Genomic DNA, 16967 nt, shown 5'->3' on the forward strand with positions numbered 1-16967 from the left:
TTTAACTGCGATTCGAGTGATTGGATTCGCGGTCGAGGGAATGCGAATTGGTCGAATAGCCAATGAGTGGAGAGTGGGGGAAATAGCGAGGGATATTCATCGTAGAGGTACCATCTATGTGATCGTAAAAACATCCAAAATAATGAAATAAGAATTATTTTTAGTGCCTTCTGGGTAAGACAAGTAAACGTTAGAAGTTTGAATGTTTATGAAAATCTTCCAATTGACCGCGTTTTACTTTGGTGATAATTGTTTAAATGTTTTATTACTTTTCTGTGTTATGTTTCAATATTTAATTTTGTATCGAATTGTAGATTATTAATGATTCATGATGTATAACACGATATTTGAGATTAAAATTTAATAATGAAATTTTATTGGTTTTGTTGCATAAATTTGGATTAAATTTGAAGTTGGAGTAGAATAAATTCATGAGGTTTTATTGAAATTTATATGAGTTTGAATTGAATTTGAGAGGTTAGATTAGTTCGAATAGTTTAATAGTTGAAATTTTGTTCGTTGTAAATCAGTGACATTTTCGTATTTTAAAAATACCATTCAAATATACCATTTCAAATTAAATTAGATTTGGGTAAGTAAAGTATTAAAAAAAATTTTTTTCATTAATTTATCAGATTTCTGTCAATCTGTTGCATATGTCTTTTTACGATTGGCGAAGTAAATCGATCTCCATGGACTTGGCCACCGTGAAAAAACTCATGTTGCTATTGGAAATCTACGTCGAATACCAATTCTGCAATCGCGTGCACACAATGTTTTCCGTTTCGTGGCGAAACGCAGTGCAACAGTTTATAGAATTTCTCCCGGAATTGGAAATAGGACTTGTTTCGCGTGATGTCGTTGAAACAGTTTCCTCTTGATGCTTATTCGACCAAGACAAAACGATAACGGAATGTGGTTTTGTTGGAAAATTTCAATCGACAAAAGACATTCAACTGTCTGTTTGATATTTCATTTAACATGACAAATTAGTATGTTGAATTTTTTTTATTTTATTTAAAAATTCAGACTATGTTTCGTTAATTTTATTTCGTATAATCTTTGGAAAAAATAGAGAAACTAAAAATATACATATGAAAATAAATTCATTAAAATATTCTCAATATTTATATTTAATTTATCATTTACAAATTATTTTTTAGAATAATAAAAGAAGAATAATAAAAATTATAAAATAGAATTTCCAAATATTTATTTATATTTAAGAAACGTAAAAATTTGCATGAAATTATTAATTACAATATGTAACATATTGGATACTTCAATAGTGTAGAAATATAGAATTAATGAAAATTTGAACAATGGATACATCACGAATGTAATTATTACAAGTCACCGAATTTCAATTATTTTGTTTAGCGACATAACAGAAACTTGGAACGTGATTTCTATAAATAAACTTCTGCAGGCAACTGTGGGTTATATGTAGAAATCATATAAAATCTTATCTTCTCTTCATCATAAGTTTGACAGTTAAATAAGAAATTTAGAATATTGCTATTATTATCTAAAATTGTATTTAATTATTTAAAAAAGACTTTTATTAAAAAATTTTGTTAAAAAATTTTTATAATTTTTCTCTTGAAATATTAGCTTATGTTTGTAAGCTATAAAAATATGAGATATATATAGTCATTTTTATTGTTATGTATCCTCTTTCTTCTATTTTCATTTTTATGAAAGTTCATTAATTTCATTATTTTCTATATTACTGAGTAATAATATATTATTTATATAATGAGTAAAACAACATTAAGAAAATTTTGCTTCAAAATGTATAAAATATCATTTCATTTATAATTTATATCATATATTCATATACTCCATGTGTTACTGATTTAAAATTTAAAATAATCAAAGATATCTAAATTTCAATTTCTTTCCATGAAATATTTAAAATAATATCATTAACGTATTATAATATCTTATTTATAATATTAGGTTTTATATAAATGAATTTTTCGGCTTATTTCGTTTTTCTTTTTTGTTTCTTATTTACGGCGCATCGTGTATAATCCGTATAATCAGAGAAACGCAAATTTTGCGATAGCTAGAAAAGAAGGACAAGAATCGCGCAGAGCAGAAAATTAATATCGCAGCATGATGTATTGTTTCATTTTCTACTTTATTTCCTTCGTTCCAATTCGTGCGAGCTCATGAACGCTCAACCATTTTGTTTCGCAGCACGATTTCAATTCACTCTTTCGTTTTGCTCATTATTGCTGAATTCATACGTTGTTTTCCTAGTTTCAAAAAGAGAGTTCATCTTTCTGTCGCCATACTCCATAGTTTTATCATTATTTTTTTTTTTTGTAACTAACGTCAAATTTTGTTTTTCATAAAATTATAATATAATAATATATAAATAAATTAATAAAATAATAATAAATATATTTAAAAATTGATAATTTACATGTTTTTTTCAAAGTTTGCACGAGAATGTTGTACAAGAGATATAGAATATAATAGATTTATTTGTATTGCATTTCGTTTTTTAAATTTTTTTCATTTTTTCAGAAAAAGAATTAATTATTTAAAAAAAACTTGTATCTATTAAAAATATTTTTTAAGACTAATAATTAATAAAAAATAAAATATAAATGAAAATAAAATAAAATGACTAAAATTTTATAAATAAATATGACAATTATTATATGTATGAAAAATTTTTTAATTTTCAAAATTCTATGTGAAATATAATTATGGAAGTTTATAAAATATGAGTTCGTAAAGTATAAATTCATTAATGTAAAATGCATTGATATTAACATAATTAATCCTGTCATCGTATTGTTCTCGAATCTGAACAGCTTATCAAGTGGTAAAAAAGAATATTTCTTTTGTTACTGAATATTTTTTTCACTTGGATATATTTCGTGCGTATATAACTACAAAAGTAAGAAAGAAAAAAACTCGCAAGTGCGCATCTCATTGTTCTTGAGATCCCATTTTCTTTCTTTTTTCGTCTTTCCTTTTTTTTTTTTCCTTTTTTTTCTTTTTTTCCTTTTTTTTTTCATGGTGAAGACACGTCGAAGATGAAAAGGAGAGAAAGCTTGCGAGAAATATTCCACAAAGGAAAATTATTTTCTTCTTTTCTTTTTTGCATGATCTTCGTCGAATCGAACATTTTAATTATGAATTCATTTAAAATTGCTTTTATACTCCCATTTCCTCTAAAATTTTTAAATGATTATTAGAAGATAAGAAACATATTTAGCATATTTATAGATATATATCTTATATGTAAATATATCATATATATCATATATATATATATAAATATTCTTTCATTTTAATTTTGTAAAATTAAAAGTAAAAATTTATGGATAAAACTGCAAAGTTTTACAATCTTATTAAAATAAAATCTTTGACTCAAACAAACAAACTAAGCAATTTCGTTCAAGTATCTCGTTTTCTTAATTAAATTATGAATTTTCTAAACTACTTGGTCATCGTCTATATTTTTAATGCAAATCTTATTGTCAATCAAATTGTAAAACATTCTTTCAAAAAATATTAAGAAAAAAATTGCAATTATCTATAAATGATAATTAATCTATATATATAAATTAGATTAGGTTTACAGTCTTTAATATATATAAGATATATATATATATATAAAGATTTTAATCATATAGAAAGAACAAGATAAGGATCTAAACGATAAAGAAAGTTTGTTTTATAGATGAAATACAAACTCCTTTTTTATTATATAATTACTTCATAAAAACTTTCATATAGTTTGACTTTATGGAGATTGATTGTTACTTTGCTATGGCAAGATGTATTGCAATTTTCGCATTTAGTGTGTTCGTATCCATCTCGTCACATCTTACCAACTCGTTTCAAACTTTCATTATGTCAGTCTTTTTTCAGTCCTCCTTTGATCACGTTGATGCAGCCACGTGCTCTTTATATCTCTCATCGCCTTTTTTTTTTTTTATCTTTTATGTAGCATATCCGAAATTTGTACTTTTGTTGACATCCTTTCGTTATATTTACAATTTCTAATTATACGTATGAGTTCTTTCAAACTTAAATTAATCAACTTCTAAACAACAATAACAACAATTTTCTAAAAAATTCTTTATTTTAAAAGTAATATAACCTTTATTTGTATAATAAGTTCTTTTCGCTATATTTTCGAAGGTCATTCTCATTTGAACTCAGTGAAGCGAATAATTTCACATCAAAACAATCATAAATTTCTTTAAATGTTTTGAAATGACAGTTCTAAAACATTTAGAAAAGTTCTAACACATAGAGAAAAAATTTCGCTACTTGCCTTTCTATATGTTCGTCATTATCTATAAAGATAAAACGAGCTCAAATTTCATCTCTTTAGCAATAGTATATTACTAAAGTATATAAAAATACTATATAATATCTATTCGTGGTCAATTTCAAGTTGTGGAACTTATGATGAATACTGAACATAATATTACTAACGTATATTTTTAATGTAAATAGTTTTTAATTTATTTGTTAGAAAACAATTTATCTATATTTCATAACCTATATAATACTACTTTGTATATTTTTTATAAGCATAATAATTCGAAAAAGAAAAATTTATATTTCTAAGTTAAGTAATTTGATATTTCTTAAAAAGTAAGTTTACATATTTAAATAATTTTTATAAATATATTTCCTTATATATTCGTTCGTATCAAAATATCTGCAAAATCTTAATCTTCATTTTACAGTTGAGAAAGTCTAATCTAATCTTCATTACGTTCTCGATATATCCAAGTTTGTCCTTGCTTTCATTCAATTTCTTTGTAAAGTTGGACTTTGAAAGCAATATTTTGATCAAGATTTAGCGATCGTGGTACACTGAACGCAATGCGCCGTTGTGTCTCGACATGTCGACTCATAGGCACGTAACTGCGTATCTGCATTGCCTGCGGCCCTCCGTGTCAGCTTTTTAGTCTTTCACTCTCATGTACACGAAAAGGGCGAAACTACCATTCGAAATTCGAAAAGCTACAATGCCCAAGTGTTCAGACAAAAAAAGCAAGTAAACCCGGTTCACTTCGATGAATAGAGATTCGTTCTCTAAACTCTGTTTCGCTTCCTAATAATCTTTCCGTTAATTCCTTCTTCTAATTAGCTTTCGATGGAACGATTCACGGATAGGTTTAATTAACGACCAATTTATTCGTGATTCATCTTAAGATTAAAATCGAAATAGATTTTAATTTGGATTTGAGGACAAATAAATTGAAGAAAATCTTAAATTTATGAAATATTATAACAATGGATATATAGAATGTTTTTTCTGAATGAATAGTTTCGAATTATTTTATATACGCTTCATATCTTCGTAGAAATAAATTCACGTCAATGACATTTGTAAACGTTTTGCACATATATATATACGATTTCTATTGTATAGAATGTCAAAGTTTACTCATGTAGTAGAACTAAAAAGATTACAGTTTTTCTTTATCAACATCTGAATTATTGATTAAATACAGCTTGTTTCTCTAAAATTTTAAAATAGAAACAATAGAATATTTCCTGGAATATATTGATTTTATATTTTTTGTTTTATTCTTAAACTCTTTTTTTGTTGTATAACACGTTATATAAGATTTATCGATTTCTCTTTTCATTTACTATCATTAAGAGCATAATAGGTCTACATTCTCATCTATCATTCATTCATACATACATGCCTTTTATACACTAATGACTCAAATATTCGATAAAATACTTAAAAAAAAATTATTTTGGTAATATGTAAAAAGAAATAAAAAATGATTAAATAATTTAATATTAATTTACGAACAGATAATTTGATAATTATTTAAAATTATTTATAGGTCTTTTAGGTTATGTCTTGAAATAAATAAACTATGAGGCAATTTTCATTTAATCTAACTAATATAAAATCATTAAAAAATAACATTCCTCGTTCTATTATTATTGCTATAAAATATGAGAGTATAATTATATTTAAATAAATAAGAAGAAACGATTAATTAAAAATATTTGATCACAAATTGAAAGCCGTTGTTTTAGTTAATATCTAAACGTTATCTGAACATTTCGAGTCTTATTATCTGAACTATTTCGGAACTTCCGAACCAATTATCCAATCGAGAAACTCGAGCATACTTGAACAATTTGTACTTCTTTTTTAAATTTCTTTTACCAATATTTATTATCACTATAAATCTTCTATTAAAATTTTTATATCAGGTGAATTTTATAAACGCGTGATGTATAGAAATAAAAGTGTTATCAATAGATTGTTTTCAACATCAGCGATTTCTATCAATCCTGATTAGTGGTTGATGGAAACGTTTTACAAGATAAATTGTTTTTGTCGTGGTTAAACCCCGGTCACGCCGAGTTAAATGAGGGGATTATTGCCATTGATTAAGAGCAACGCTGATTGCGAAAATTACAACGCGCATTCAAGTCTTTGTTTTTACTGTTAACACGAACACCTGAATTTATTAAATTAAAATCAATTAACTATTTTTCTCTATCAAAAAAATATATTTTTATAATAAATGTAATAAATATACACTATTATAAATACATTAATTTAACAAAAAAAAATAAATAACAGAATTAATTAATAAGGAATTTTCCTAAAAAATCCCTAGAAAAGTTAGCCAATCGACGAATAAAAACCATTATTTTAAAAAATATCGACTTTCATTTTTCCTAGTAAGTATATATAATATAATATTGTTTCGAATTTTTCAATTGAATCATCGATCATCGATTAATTCCAAATTAGAAATATATCTAATACCTAAATATTCAATCGACAATTAATCTTTTTTCTCTTCTTTTTTTTATCGGTTTTTTTTAACGATTGAAAAGATGAATTCAGCGATATAATGTTTGCCATAAAGATAGATCGATCAATCTATAAGACAAACAGTCTGCGCGACGTGTAATCCTTTTAGGGGATGCTTCGGGCATAGCCTGTTTGCACGTTCTGAAATGTTCTCGTTTAAAAGCCGGATGATGTTAATTATCTAAGCGGGGTGTACATGTAGTGGGGGGTTGCAGTTTAAAGGTTGGTTTTTATAGCTTGCATCGTTAGTGTCGCGGGTATCAGAGGATATCCGGTTTCAGTCGATTAAAGGGAACCATATATCGCTGAACAATCCGACTATTTAATTGCTTAACCTTTCGAGCTTGAAGCGTATTTTCTTATAACAACTCATTAATATTCACGCCTTTCGTACATTTATTAGAATTAGTTAAAATTAACTTTTTTTTTTAAAGAATGGTCTGAATTATTTCAAAATCGTGTTATAAAGATTATTGAATTTATCAGTAATAGTGAATTATAAATTAAAAATAATTTAGATTAAGTTAAAACTAACTACGCTACATAGCATTCAGTACTGCCCACATTTTTTACTGAATAAAATATAAAGAAAATAGAATATTGTCTAAAATATTACGCTTATTTTTATTTTTTAAATAATTTAAAAATTAAAAAAAGAAAAAATGACAAAGAAATATAAAATTGAACAAAGCAAATAATTATCTTTTTTTCGAGCTTTCGAACATTTATATTTTTCAAAAATTCTCTCGACTTATCGAGTTTACAATTAGAAGAAACTTTTCCACTTTTATCTACGCCTAATCGGAAACTGCGTTCCACCCGCTCAGTTCCTGATTTCCCACAAAGTGGAACATAATTCCAGTAATTTCGCGAAATTTCCGCGTTTCGTCGATGCAACAGCGGTTCATTCCTCCTCCCCTTATTACTTTCCTTTCCACTCGGGAATAATTTAGCTAATTTCCTAAAGCTTCATCTCGCTTCGACAACGATTGAATCGTCTTCCTTTTCATCGTTCTCTCGCCGGAAACATTTCCTCCGGTTTGCCGGCGTGGTTATCGGATCGAAGGCATCTCTCGAGGAGGGCCGATAAAGAGAGCGGACAAAAGCGTCGTCCGCCGCCGATCGATTTTTCGCCGGATTCTCGTAACGATTCTCCTTTCCTTCTTTCCTTTTCTTCTTGTTACAGCCTGAGAACCGAGCAACCGAGTGGTCTCGACACGGGCGGCGTTCGCTTCGAGCTGAGCAGGGCTCTCGATCTGTGGGCGAGGAACTCGAAACTCACCTTTCAGGAAGTTAACAGCGATAGAGCGGATATTCTGGTTTACTTTCATCGGTGAGTTATCTTTTTTTTCTTTCTTTTTTTTTTTTTTTTTTTTTTTTATAAATCCAATAATTCTAATATGATAATGATTGGTTGGACAGTAATTGTTATAATTGTGATTCAATTTGTGAGTACGATATATTTTGTGCACACATATGTATTACTTTTATTAAGAATTGAATGGCATGGGTACAAAATTGAAAATTTTACGATTATTAATAGGATTAGATTATATTTAAATTGTTAAAAAAATTCTGAATTTAATGCTAATTTTATTTATCCTGATTTTTTTTTATTATCTGAAACTTAAAAAAAATTTGCTCGAAATAACAATTTAATAAATAATTTATATCTATTGTAAAATTCCTCCAATCATAGTTCATATGCTTAAAGTAACGTTTATCAATTTTTTAAAAATTTTGTAAAGTATTAATTTTTTATTCGTTTCGAATCTTGCTAAAATTGTATAATCTTTAATGATAATTTAATTGTAAAATAATGAAATTGTTGTACATCTATGATTACTATTATCCACGCTCGAAAATAGGCAAAATACTTTTAACTTTATTCGATCCTGGTCACGTTTCCATCTAATTTATACATTCTATTGAGATATTAACACAAGTATTATTGAGATATCAATAATACTGACGCGAATCAGGATGATAATTTGAATCCCTCTATAAAAGTTGAAGGGAGAAAACAAAGAGAGGGGAAATAATGTGAACGGACAAAGGGCGGGATCAATAGCTCGATTCACGGGCCTCCTTGTTATCGGGAAATTTATCGCAATGACGCAACTGGAAATGAGAGTACGATTAAACGGAAGGGGTTTATTTAAAATCTGCTATTTGCGCGAATTGTTCCGCGGTCATGAAAGTTATGTACTGGTGAGCGTTTATACGTTCGTGAAATATGTCTGGATATAAAAAGAAACGACAAAATAAAAAAAAAAAATATTCAATTTAAATAAGATTTAAAATTGTTTTATATTATGGTCAGGATCAATTTACATGATAAATTATCGAATTGTAATATCATAAATTAATTATAATTAATTATCAAGTGACAAATTATAGGTTATGAATAGGTTTCTTAAAATTATATAATTTTATATCGAATGGAATATGGATATAAAAAGAAATGAAAAAAAAAGAAGAGAGAAACGTTCAATTTACACGATAAATTATTGAATTGTAATATTATAAATTAATTATAATTAATCATCAAGTGACAAATTATAGGTTATGAACTCGTAGATTTCTTGAAATTATTCCGAATCGAATAAAATAGAATAAATTTTTTTTATTTCATTATTCAAGTCTGTTCTACTATATTGAAAAATTTATTAAAATATTAGCGAGATAGCAATTTATTGTATGTCAAGTTTTTTGATATATTAAGATGTATCGCTTGACATATTTTGCATCTTTAAAGTAAATCATTTTTCTTCTCTAAAGTTATATCAAAATCATAATTATTTTGCAAAAAAAGTCTCGATTATATCCTACTCGAATAATCGAATTTCCAATACTTCGCGATATAAAAATATTTAAAAATTTTATTCTAAATAAAGAAAAACTAATTAAACTTGAATATTAATAATTATTAAATGAAACTAATTGTTAATAATGTATGAAATCAAATTAAATAAATATAGTAAATAAATGTTTTATTTTATTAGAAAGAAAAGTACGCTATTCCAATATATCGGTTTTATATATATGTTAGGTATTTATATTGTATAAAACTCATTTATCTAACTCATTAGTTTTCCTATAGTTTGTAAGTGACGAGAAACTATTATATAATGCATACCTAATTTGTGTGCAACATCTCGCATATAATATCTATGACGCACATCAGACTGCGCTAAAGTCTTCAACCGATTATCGATCATGTTCATGTCAGTAGCATAGTTTGTTTCGAAAGTTCATGTATCTTGATCAACGTTTCTTTTTATAACAAGTTATAACTTCAACTTCTTCATTAGATTATCGATATCATTTATTTTTGATAGATGTAAATTTTATAAAAATTTTAATTTATTAATTATATCGTTATAATTAATATAATAAATAATTTTTAATTCTTGAATTGTTTATTCATTAACTTTATTCTTCGTTTTTTATTATAAATGTTGAAATTCAATAATTAAAAATAAATTTTTAATTTTAATAAATAATTTATTTAATAATTATTTTATAATTGTACTTAATTTTATTATAAAACTTGAAAATAAAATTTTTTTATCGAATGTTTTCTTAGTAACCGAAATAAGCAGACTGTCTGTAATTCTCTTGGGATTGTAATGCTCAAATTAATTCTCCTGTTTCGATTCCGATTATTGTATGTCAAATTAATATTGGAGAACCGATTCTATTAACAGAAATAAGTATTGAAATTAAATGATCGCAAAAAATTAAACTTTGAGAAGGTAATAATATTCGTATTGTCATTTTAATTTATATTATTTATTTTAACTCTTTCTTAAGAATCATTTTGTTTTGACAATTAGAAAATAAAAATAGTGTTGCATTTTTCATTTTTATTTATAATTGATTATTTCTTAAAAAGAATAATTATTTTTTTTTTTAAATAAAGATTTCATTAATTAAAATATTCATTAAATAAAATATACTAAAGCATATATATGCTTGAATATTTATAATTAATAACCTCTAAATAATATTTGCATACAAATTTAGGTTATATTTTCCTTAACATTCCAAAAACATCATTTATATTTCTTTAATTTTAAGAGCTTATTTTGAAATTTATCACAATACTAAAACTAATTTTGAATTAAGATAGCAAGAAAGAAGAAGAAAGGAAAGAAAAAAACGATTCGCTTTCTTGATTAGCCATCCGAATGGTGCGATATCAGTGGCGTATCGGCTGTCTAGATAATCGACGAGTGCTCGTGAATGGAATTTAATTACGGCCCACGATATAGCATATTTCATTCCAGTTCTGTAGAAAAGGTAAATTAAACGAACCGCAAAACTAAGCGATAGATTGTGCATTATATTGTACATTATGTCCGAAATACCATAACAAATTAAAGATATAATGTCTAAATAAACAGAATATAAAATATTCTGTGATGTGAAAATATAACTAAATAAATATAACTAAATTTTTTTATTAAAATAAAATATCATTCCAATATATGTAATATTATTTTTAAATATTTCTGATTAATATTTGTTTATTAAATTTGAAATTTTGTATAAATCTTACTATTATATCATATTACATGAATATCATATATCAGTTAGAAATATAAAGAAGTGTTTCATTCTGGGCCTGCTAGAGGGATTCAACAGTAGCACCATCTAGATTGTTCATATTCTAGACACCATGATAATAATGGCATCTTAAATAAAAGAATGCGTTTGTGGAAATAGTTAAGTGAATGCTTGTGAAAATTATTTTTTGATGTGAATTAGTGAAAAATATAGAAAAAACACTACAATATGAAACAAATGAAGGTAATTTTATCATGAATTGTATAATTATAATTAATCAATTATGAGTTTCATCATATAAATATAATATATGTACTTATATGTATATATAAAACTAGTATTGAAAGGTTAAATACAAACTATTTATCATGGACAAATTTTATGATAAATTTGCTTCAAGACCCAAACATCTTACTAAATACATATCCAAAAAGAGAATTTTTCCTTTTTTGCAACAAAAGTACTATTTTTCCATATCAATAAATGTGAAATTTGTTACCAAAAATTCTCTCTTCACACTTAAAAATTGTCCAAGATATATTGATAATTCCACACATATCAATTGACATTTATATTTGTATTTAAGAAACAATCGATATGAGAAATTTAAATAAAATCATGATTGAAAAGAGATGAAAGGATTTTTATTTGGATTAATATTAATGAAATTTTAAATTAATATTATAAATTATGTATATATATATATATATATACACATATATAATTGATACTAATAGTGATATTCTGTTCTGTTTCAGTGGCTATCATGGAGATGGATATCCATTCGATGGCAGAGGCCAAATTCTAGCACACGCATTCTTTCCTGGCAGAGATCGAGGAGGAGACGTACATTTTGATGAGGAAGAAATATGGTTGTTGCAGGGCGACAACAATGAAGAAGGTAAATATAATATGTCACATTTTTTCTTTTAATGTATAATCAACTTTATTATTATGCAAAATAATTTCTAAAATAAAATAAAAATATTTTCAATAAAAATTTTAAATTTTTAGATAAAATTATATTATTTCTAAACAAAAAACGATAGAAAATTTGAATTATTATTAATTAAAGATAAATATATCATATTGTTTTTATATTCTATTAAACTCGTAAATTCGATGAAACCACAACTCTTTAATTCGGAATATCTACTGAAATCGAGAAGTTAACAATGAAATTTCAAACTAACGATTCAAACTCGTTCAAATATCAAAAAGTAAATACAATCTCTCCAGAATTATCCGCTAACAATAAATCGTGAAATTTAAACCTGGATTTTATAACAGTGACGAGAGAGAGATATAAGAGAAAAGTTTAGAGGGATTCGCAGATGAAAAGAAAAGATTCGTGAACCGAGAAATTTTCGCAAGAGAAATCGAGCCCTTCTCACTTTTTGGCAATTCGCCAATTCGGTCACCCCGTGACCGAAAGAAGAAATAAGAGGATGACGATAGAAAGCGTTTCTCTATTCCACCATATATGCCTTATCGCTATTCTCGATCGATAACATCGCTTATCGTTTTGAATTTCTAGAATCTAGGAACATATTAATTTAACATATTAATTTAAATTTTTGTTAAAAAATCGCTTATGGAAAACTTTGAAATATTTTTTTCTAAAATGAAGTATTATTCAAAATTTTTGTTCTATTTATTTTTTGAAAATGAAATTGTAAACTAAATAGTTGCTTTTTATTAAACTTAAATTTATTTATTTTTTTATTAAAATTCAGAATTTATCAATATTTGCAAATATTTTTTTAATATTTTTGGAAATTAGTGAAATTAATGATATAAATATTCGATATAATATAACATTATTAATAGAAGAATGACGTAGGTGAATAACAGGATAATTATGTTAATGGGATGCAAGGCTAGCAGAGAATGAGAGCTAAGCCAGAATTATTAACAAGGTCAATCGGAATTACACCAATCACCTATCGAAATTGGACTATGCGTAATAATCTGTGATATAGGAAATAGATGATCGATTCTGATTAATCTTTTTTGGTTTTCTTTCTATATTTGTGATATCAACAACTATAACTCGTTTATGAATATGATTTAATATAGGATACGAAATATTGTTATCTAGCTTTGAGAAAATTTTTATTTGACGTTTTTATTTGATAAAAATGAAGGAAAACTTATTGTTTTTTTATTTTATATTCCTAATTTCAAATTTAAGCTTCAAAATTTTCTATACTAGTAATTAATAATGTGGTAATCGGACAACATATTCAGGAAATTGTATGAATTTACTCCCATGTAATTGGATTCAGAATTATACTCTCATCTCGAGAATCATTGGCGAAATTGTTTGTTCTCGCTTCAGTTTGATTATTCCTGTTGTGTGCATTACATTGTGTTCACATGTATCGTGAAAGATATTTATCTTGTATTTGCTAGATTATTTATTGTCATATAAATTTTTAAAAGGAAAAGTATTATTTGCTTATATATGGTATTTTCAAATATTTGTAAAAATTCGAAATAAATTTAATCGAGATCTGATATTTTAAAAGAAAAACAACACTTTGAGATATTTTAACAAAAATTATTTTTTAAATAAAAATTTATTTAGAATTATATATTTTACATATATCTTAATCTAATCCTTAAGAGAAATAAAATTTTAATTTTAGACAATAAATTTATTATATTTTCTGTTAATCAAATATTATTGGATAATGTTCATGCATACACATTAATTGAAAAATTAATGTTGTTATCGAGATTCGAATAATAGAAACTAAGGAGCCTTTCACAGACAATATGTAGTGTTGGTGTCAGTTATGAATTGCTAATTTCATCGCTGACACATCCCGTCGAGAATCGTAGGACGTTTGCAAACGATGAGAAGCCGGAACATCACGATTTGCAAATCCATTGGAAAATTAGCATTCTCCTCGAATAGTCTTGACAGAAATACATCTTGAATACGAAACAATTTGAAATTCTATCCAAAATAATCGTGTTTCCGGATATTTTTAACATGATGAATAAAAATAAATACGCGAAGATTGAAATATTCTGCCTTTTCATTCAATTTTAAAAATTTTATTTTATAATTTATTACAAGATATAAATTTATTTATTTCATTTATTATAAAATAAATTTAAAGTGTATATAGATTTAAATTTAATCTATTTTCTTCTTCTTTTTTATATTATTAATAAAATATAAATATGATTTTCGATATATTTCGTAACTATTATTATCGTAAAATATTTTTTTTTTATTTTTTTTTTTTTATAATTGAAATAATATGTAAAAAATATTTTGAAATTGTTTAAACTTCTTTCTTGTAGTACAATTTCGAATAAATTCATATGTAATATCAAAAACCTATGTTCGTAACTATTATTTGGATTTGATTATGACAATAAATAAGAATCAGAAAATAGTATATCACGATATTTTATGGATGAAATTGATTTAATTTTCTTCTTTGTATATTTGATAGAAAATATAATAACAAACGACACGATAATTTCAAGCAAATCCCGAATAAACGTTATATATACGTTACAAAGCGTTAAAATAATCGTGAAATATTTTTGGAAAAATTAATTCCAAAAATTGGTATACAAAAATATCGTCTAACGCAAACTTCGTATGCTTTTATAATTTAATAAATAAGCGTTAACTAACATTTTTATATACTAATTTTTGTGTTTTGTTTTAAGAATCTAGAATCGATCCTTCAAAGATGTCCATATATTAACACTTTATATATATTTCCAGACAAATCACACATTCTGTATCTAATAACTACTTCAATAATAAGACATAATAAAATGATTTATTGGCATCCATTAAAATATTTTCTTTTTTTATTTTATTTCATTTCTTAATGTTTACCAATTTGTTTATTGAAAACTTAAAAACTTTCTGCAGTAACTAAAAATATAAGCTTCGATTTAGTGTAGAAAAGTAGTGCTTGAACTTGTAATAAAAAAAAAAAAAAAAAAAAATCGCAAAAAACTTGCCGGGCATATCGAGCAATCTGAAATGCCCTTCGAGGACGACCGTAATCCATTCCACTTATTTTCATGCTCGTCCTCGAGCAGGCTTTTGATTAAGAGCACTTGACTCTGGTATATTGCAGCCAGCTGCTGTTAACGTCGAGATTCCGAAGTATCACGTGGGACGCGATGAAAGTTCGTAACGAGGAAACTTCCATCGGAAGATCGCCTAGAAGATGCCACGATTTAGGCCTTCGCGTGGACTTCCTTCCTATAATTGACGCTTTGCAATGTTCTTTCGAGTCTCAAATTATCACTTATTTCAAACATGTCAAGTATTTTATCTTGATTTTATGCGCGAAATGCACGTAATCTACAGTCTGCAATGTAAAAATTGAAGAATATTTTATTTTAATTTAAATTGAGTTTTTAGGTTAGATATAATTATATGAAATTATTTCGTTATTTTAGGGTTTAGATAGGCTAATAGTAAAATTCTTATAATGTTGATTTTTATTAATCATGTAATTCATTTTAATGAAATAATGAATTAGATTAGATTAAATGCATGCAAAATTTCTTTTTTTTACGTTTAATAAGTCAATAAAAATAAACTTACTTTGCTAAAAATATGATTGTTTCAAATAATATTAGAAAAGGATTTACATTTAAATTTATTTTTTTTTATTTTTCTATATAAATATTATAACATTTTTATAAAAAAAATTAAGAATATATCACTTAAAAATATGAAATTATGTTTAAGAACATAACCTTCATATATTTTCTGCATATAGAAGAGAAAATTCATATTATCCATATTTTATTCAATTAAATTGAATACACACGCATATTAAAATCCTCTTCTTTGATATTAAAATCTGTTAAATCTCAACATAGTCGGGAAGTTAATCTCATTGAAATAGTATTCGTACATACGTGTATATATATCTCTTTAGTCGAGTTGAAAATTTTAAGCTGGGATTCAAGCCAAACACGTTACGCTATTCGTGACAATACTGAGGATTCACGGATATTGGCTATTCAGGTGTAATCCTTACTATGCCGGTTGATTACATCACCCACCCTTTTCTCAACTATCTTATTTCGTCTAGCTATCGCAAAGACAGAGTGGGTCTTATTTCGATACTCGAGTTCTCGAAAGCCTGGCAACTCTGCAAGCATGCGTCAATCTCACAAGATATAAAACTATATATATTTCTATTATTGTTTTATTATTGTGTAAAATTAAGCTAACTGATACATTTGGAAAGACTTCGTTTCGATTCAGTTTTATTTTATATTGTTTTGCATATTTGATATTTTTCATAAATTTTTTCAGAATCAGAAAATGAGATTTGTTCCAAGTTATATATTAAGAAATTCATTGCCTCCCTATTTTAATGATCACTGCTCGAAGGAAATTTCTATATAGAATGTGAAATATGTTGATACTCGGTTTAATTAGTTCAGAATTTATTTTCTGCTTTTAATATCTCTTCAAAAACTATTTTCTTTAAAACTTTCCTGGAAATTGGTGATTATAGGTTAGGAAACATTCTATGTTATATATTTAAAT

General features: G+C 25.7%; 1 protein-coding gene across 4 annotated transcripts in view; it reads left to right on the forward strand.

Annotated features, from left to right (window-relative positions):
- LOC122711838 (matrix metalloproteinase-2) overlaps nucleotides 1-16967 on the forward strand; it is a 122999-nt gene that overhangs the window by 93792 nt on the left and 12240 nt on the right. For all 4 annotated transcript variants that reach the window (XM_043930961.1, XM_043930970.1, XM_043930980.1 and 1 more), the window contains 2 exons: nucleotides 8028-8174; nucleotides 12172-12314. In XM_043930961.1, coding sequence (XP_043786896.1) covers nucleotides 8028-8174; nucleotides 12172-12314 — 290 coding nt within the window. The remainder of the gene's footprint in view (nucleotides 1-8027; nucleotides 8175-12171; nucleotides 12315-16967) is intronic.

The sequence above is a fragment of the Apis laboriosa genome, unplaced genomic scaffold, assembly GCF_014066325.1.
Source record: "Apis laboriosa isolate Shangri-la unplaced genomic scaffold, ASM1406632v1 scaffold112_cov148, whole genome shotgun sequence".
Taxonomy (NCBI): domain Eukaryota; kingdom Metazoa; phylum Arthropoda; class Insecta; order Hymenoptera; family Apidae; genus Apis; species Apis laboriosa.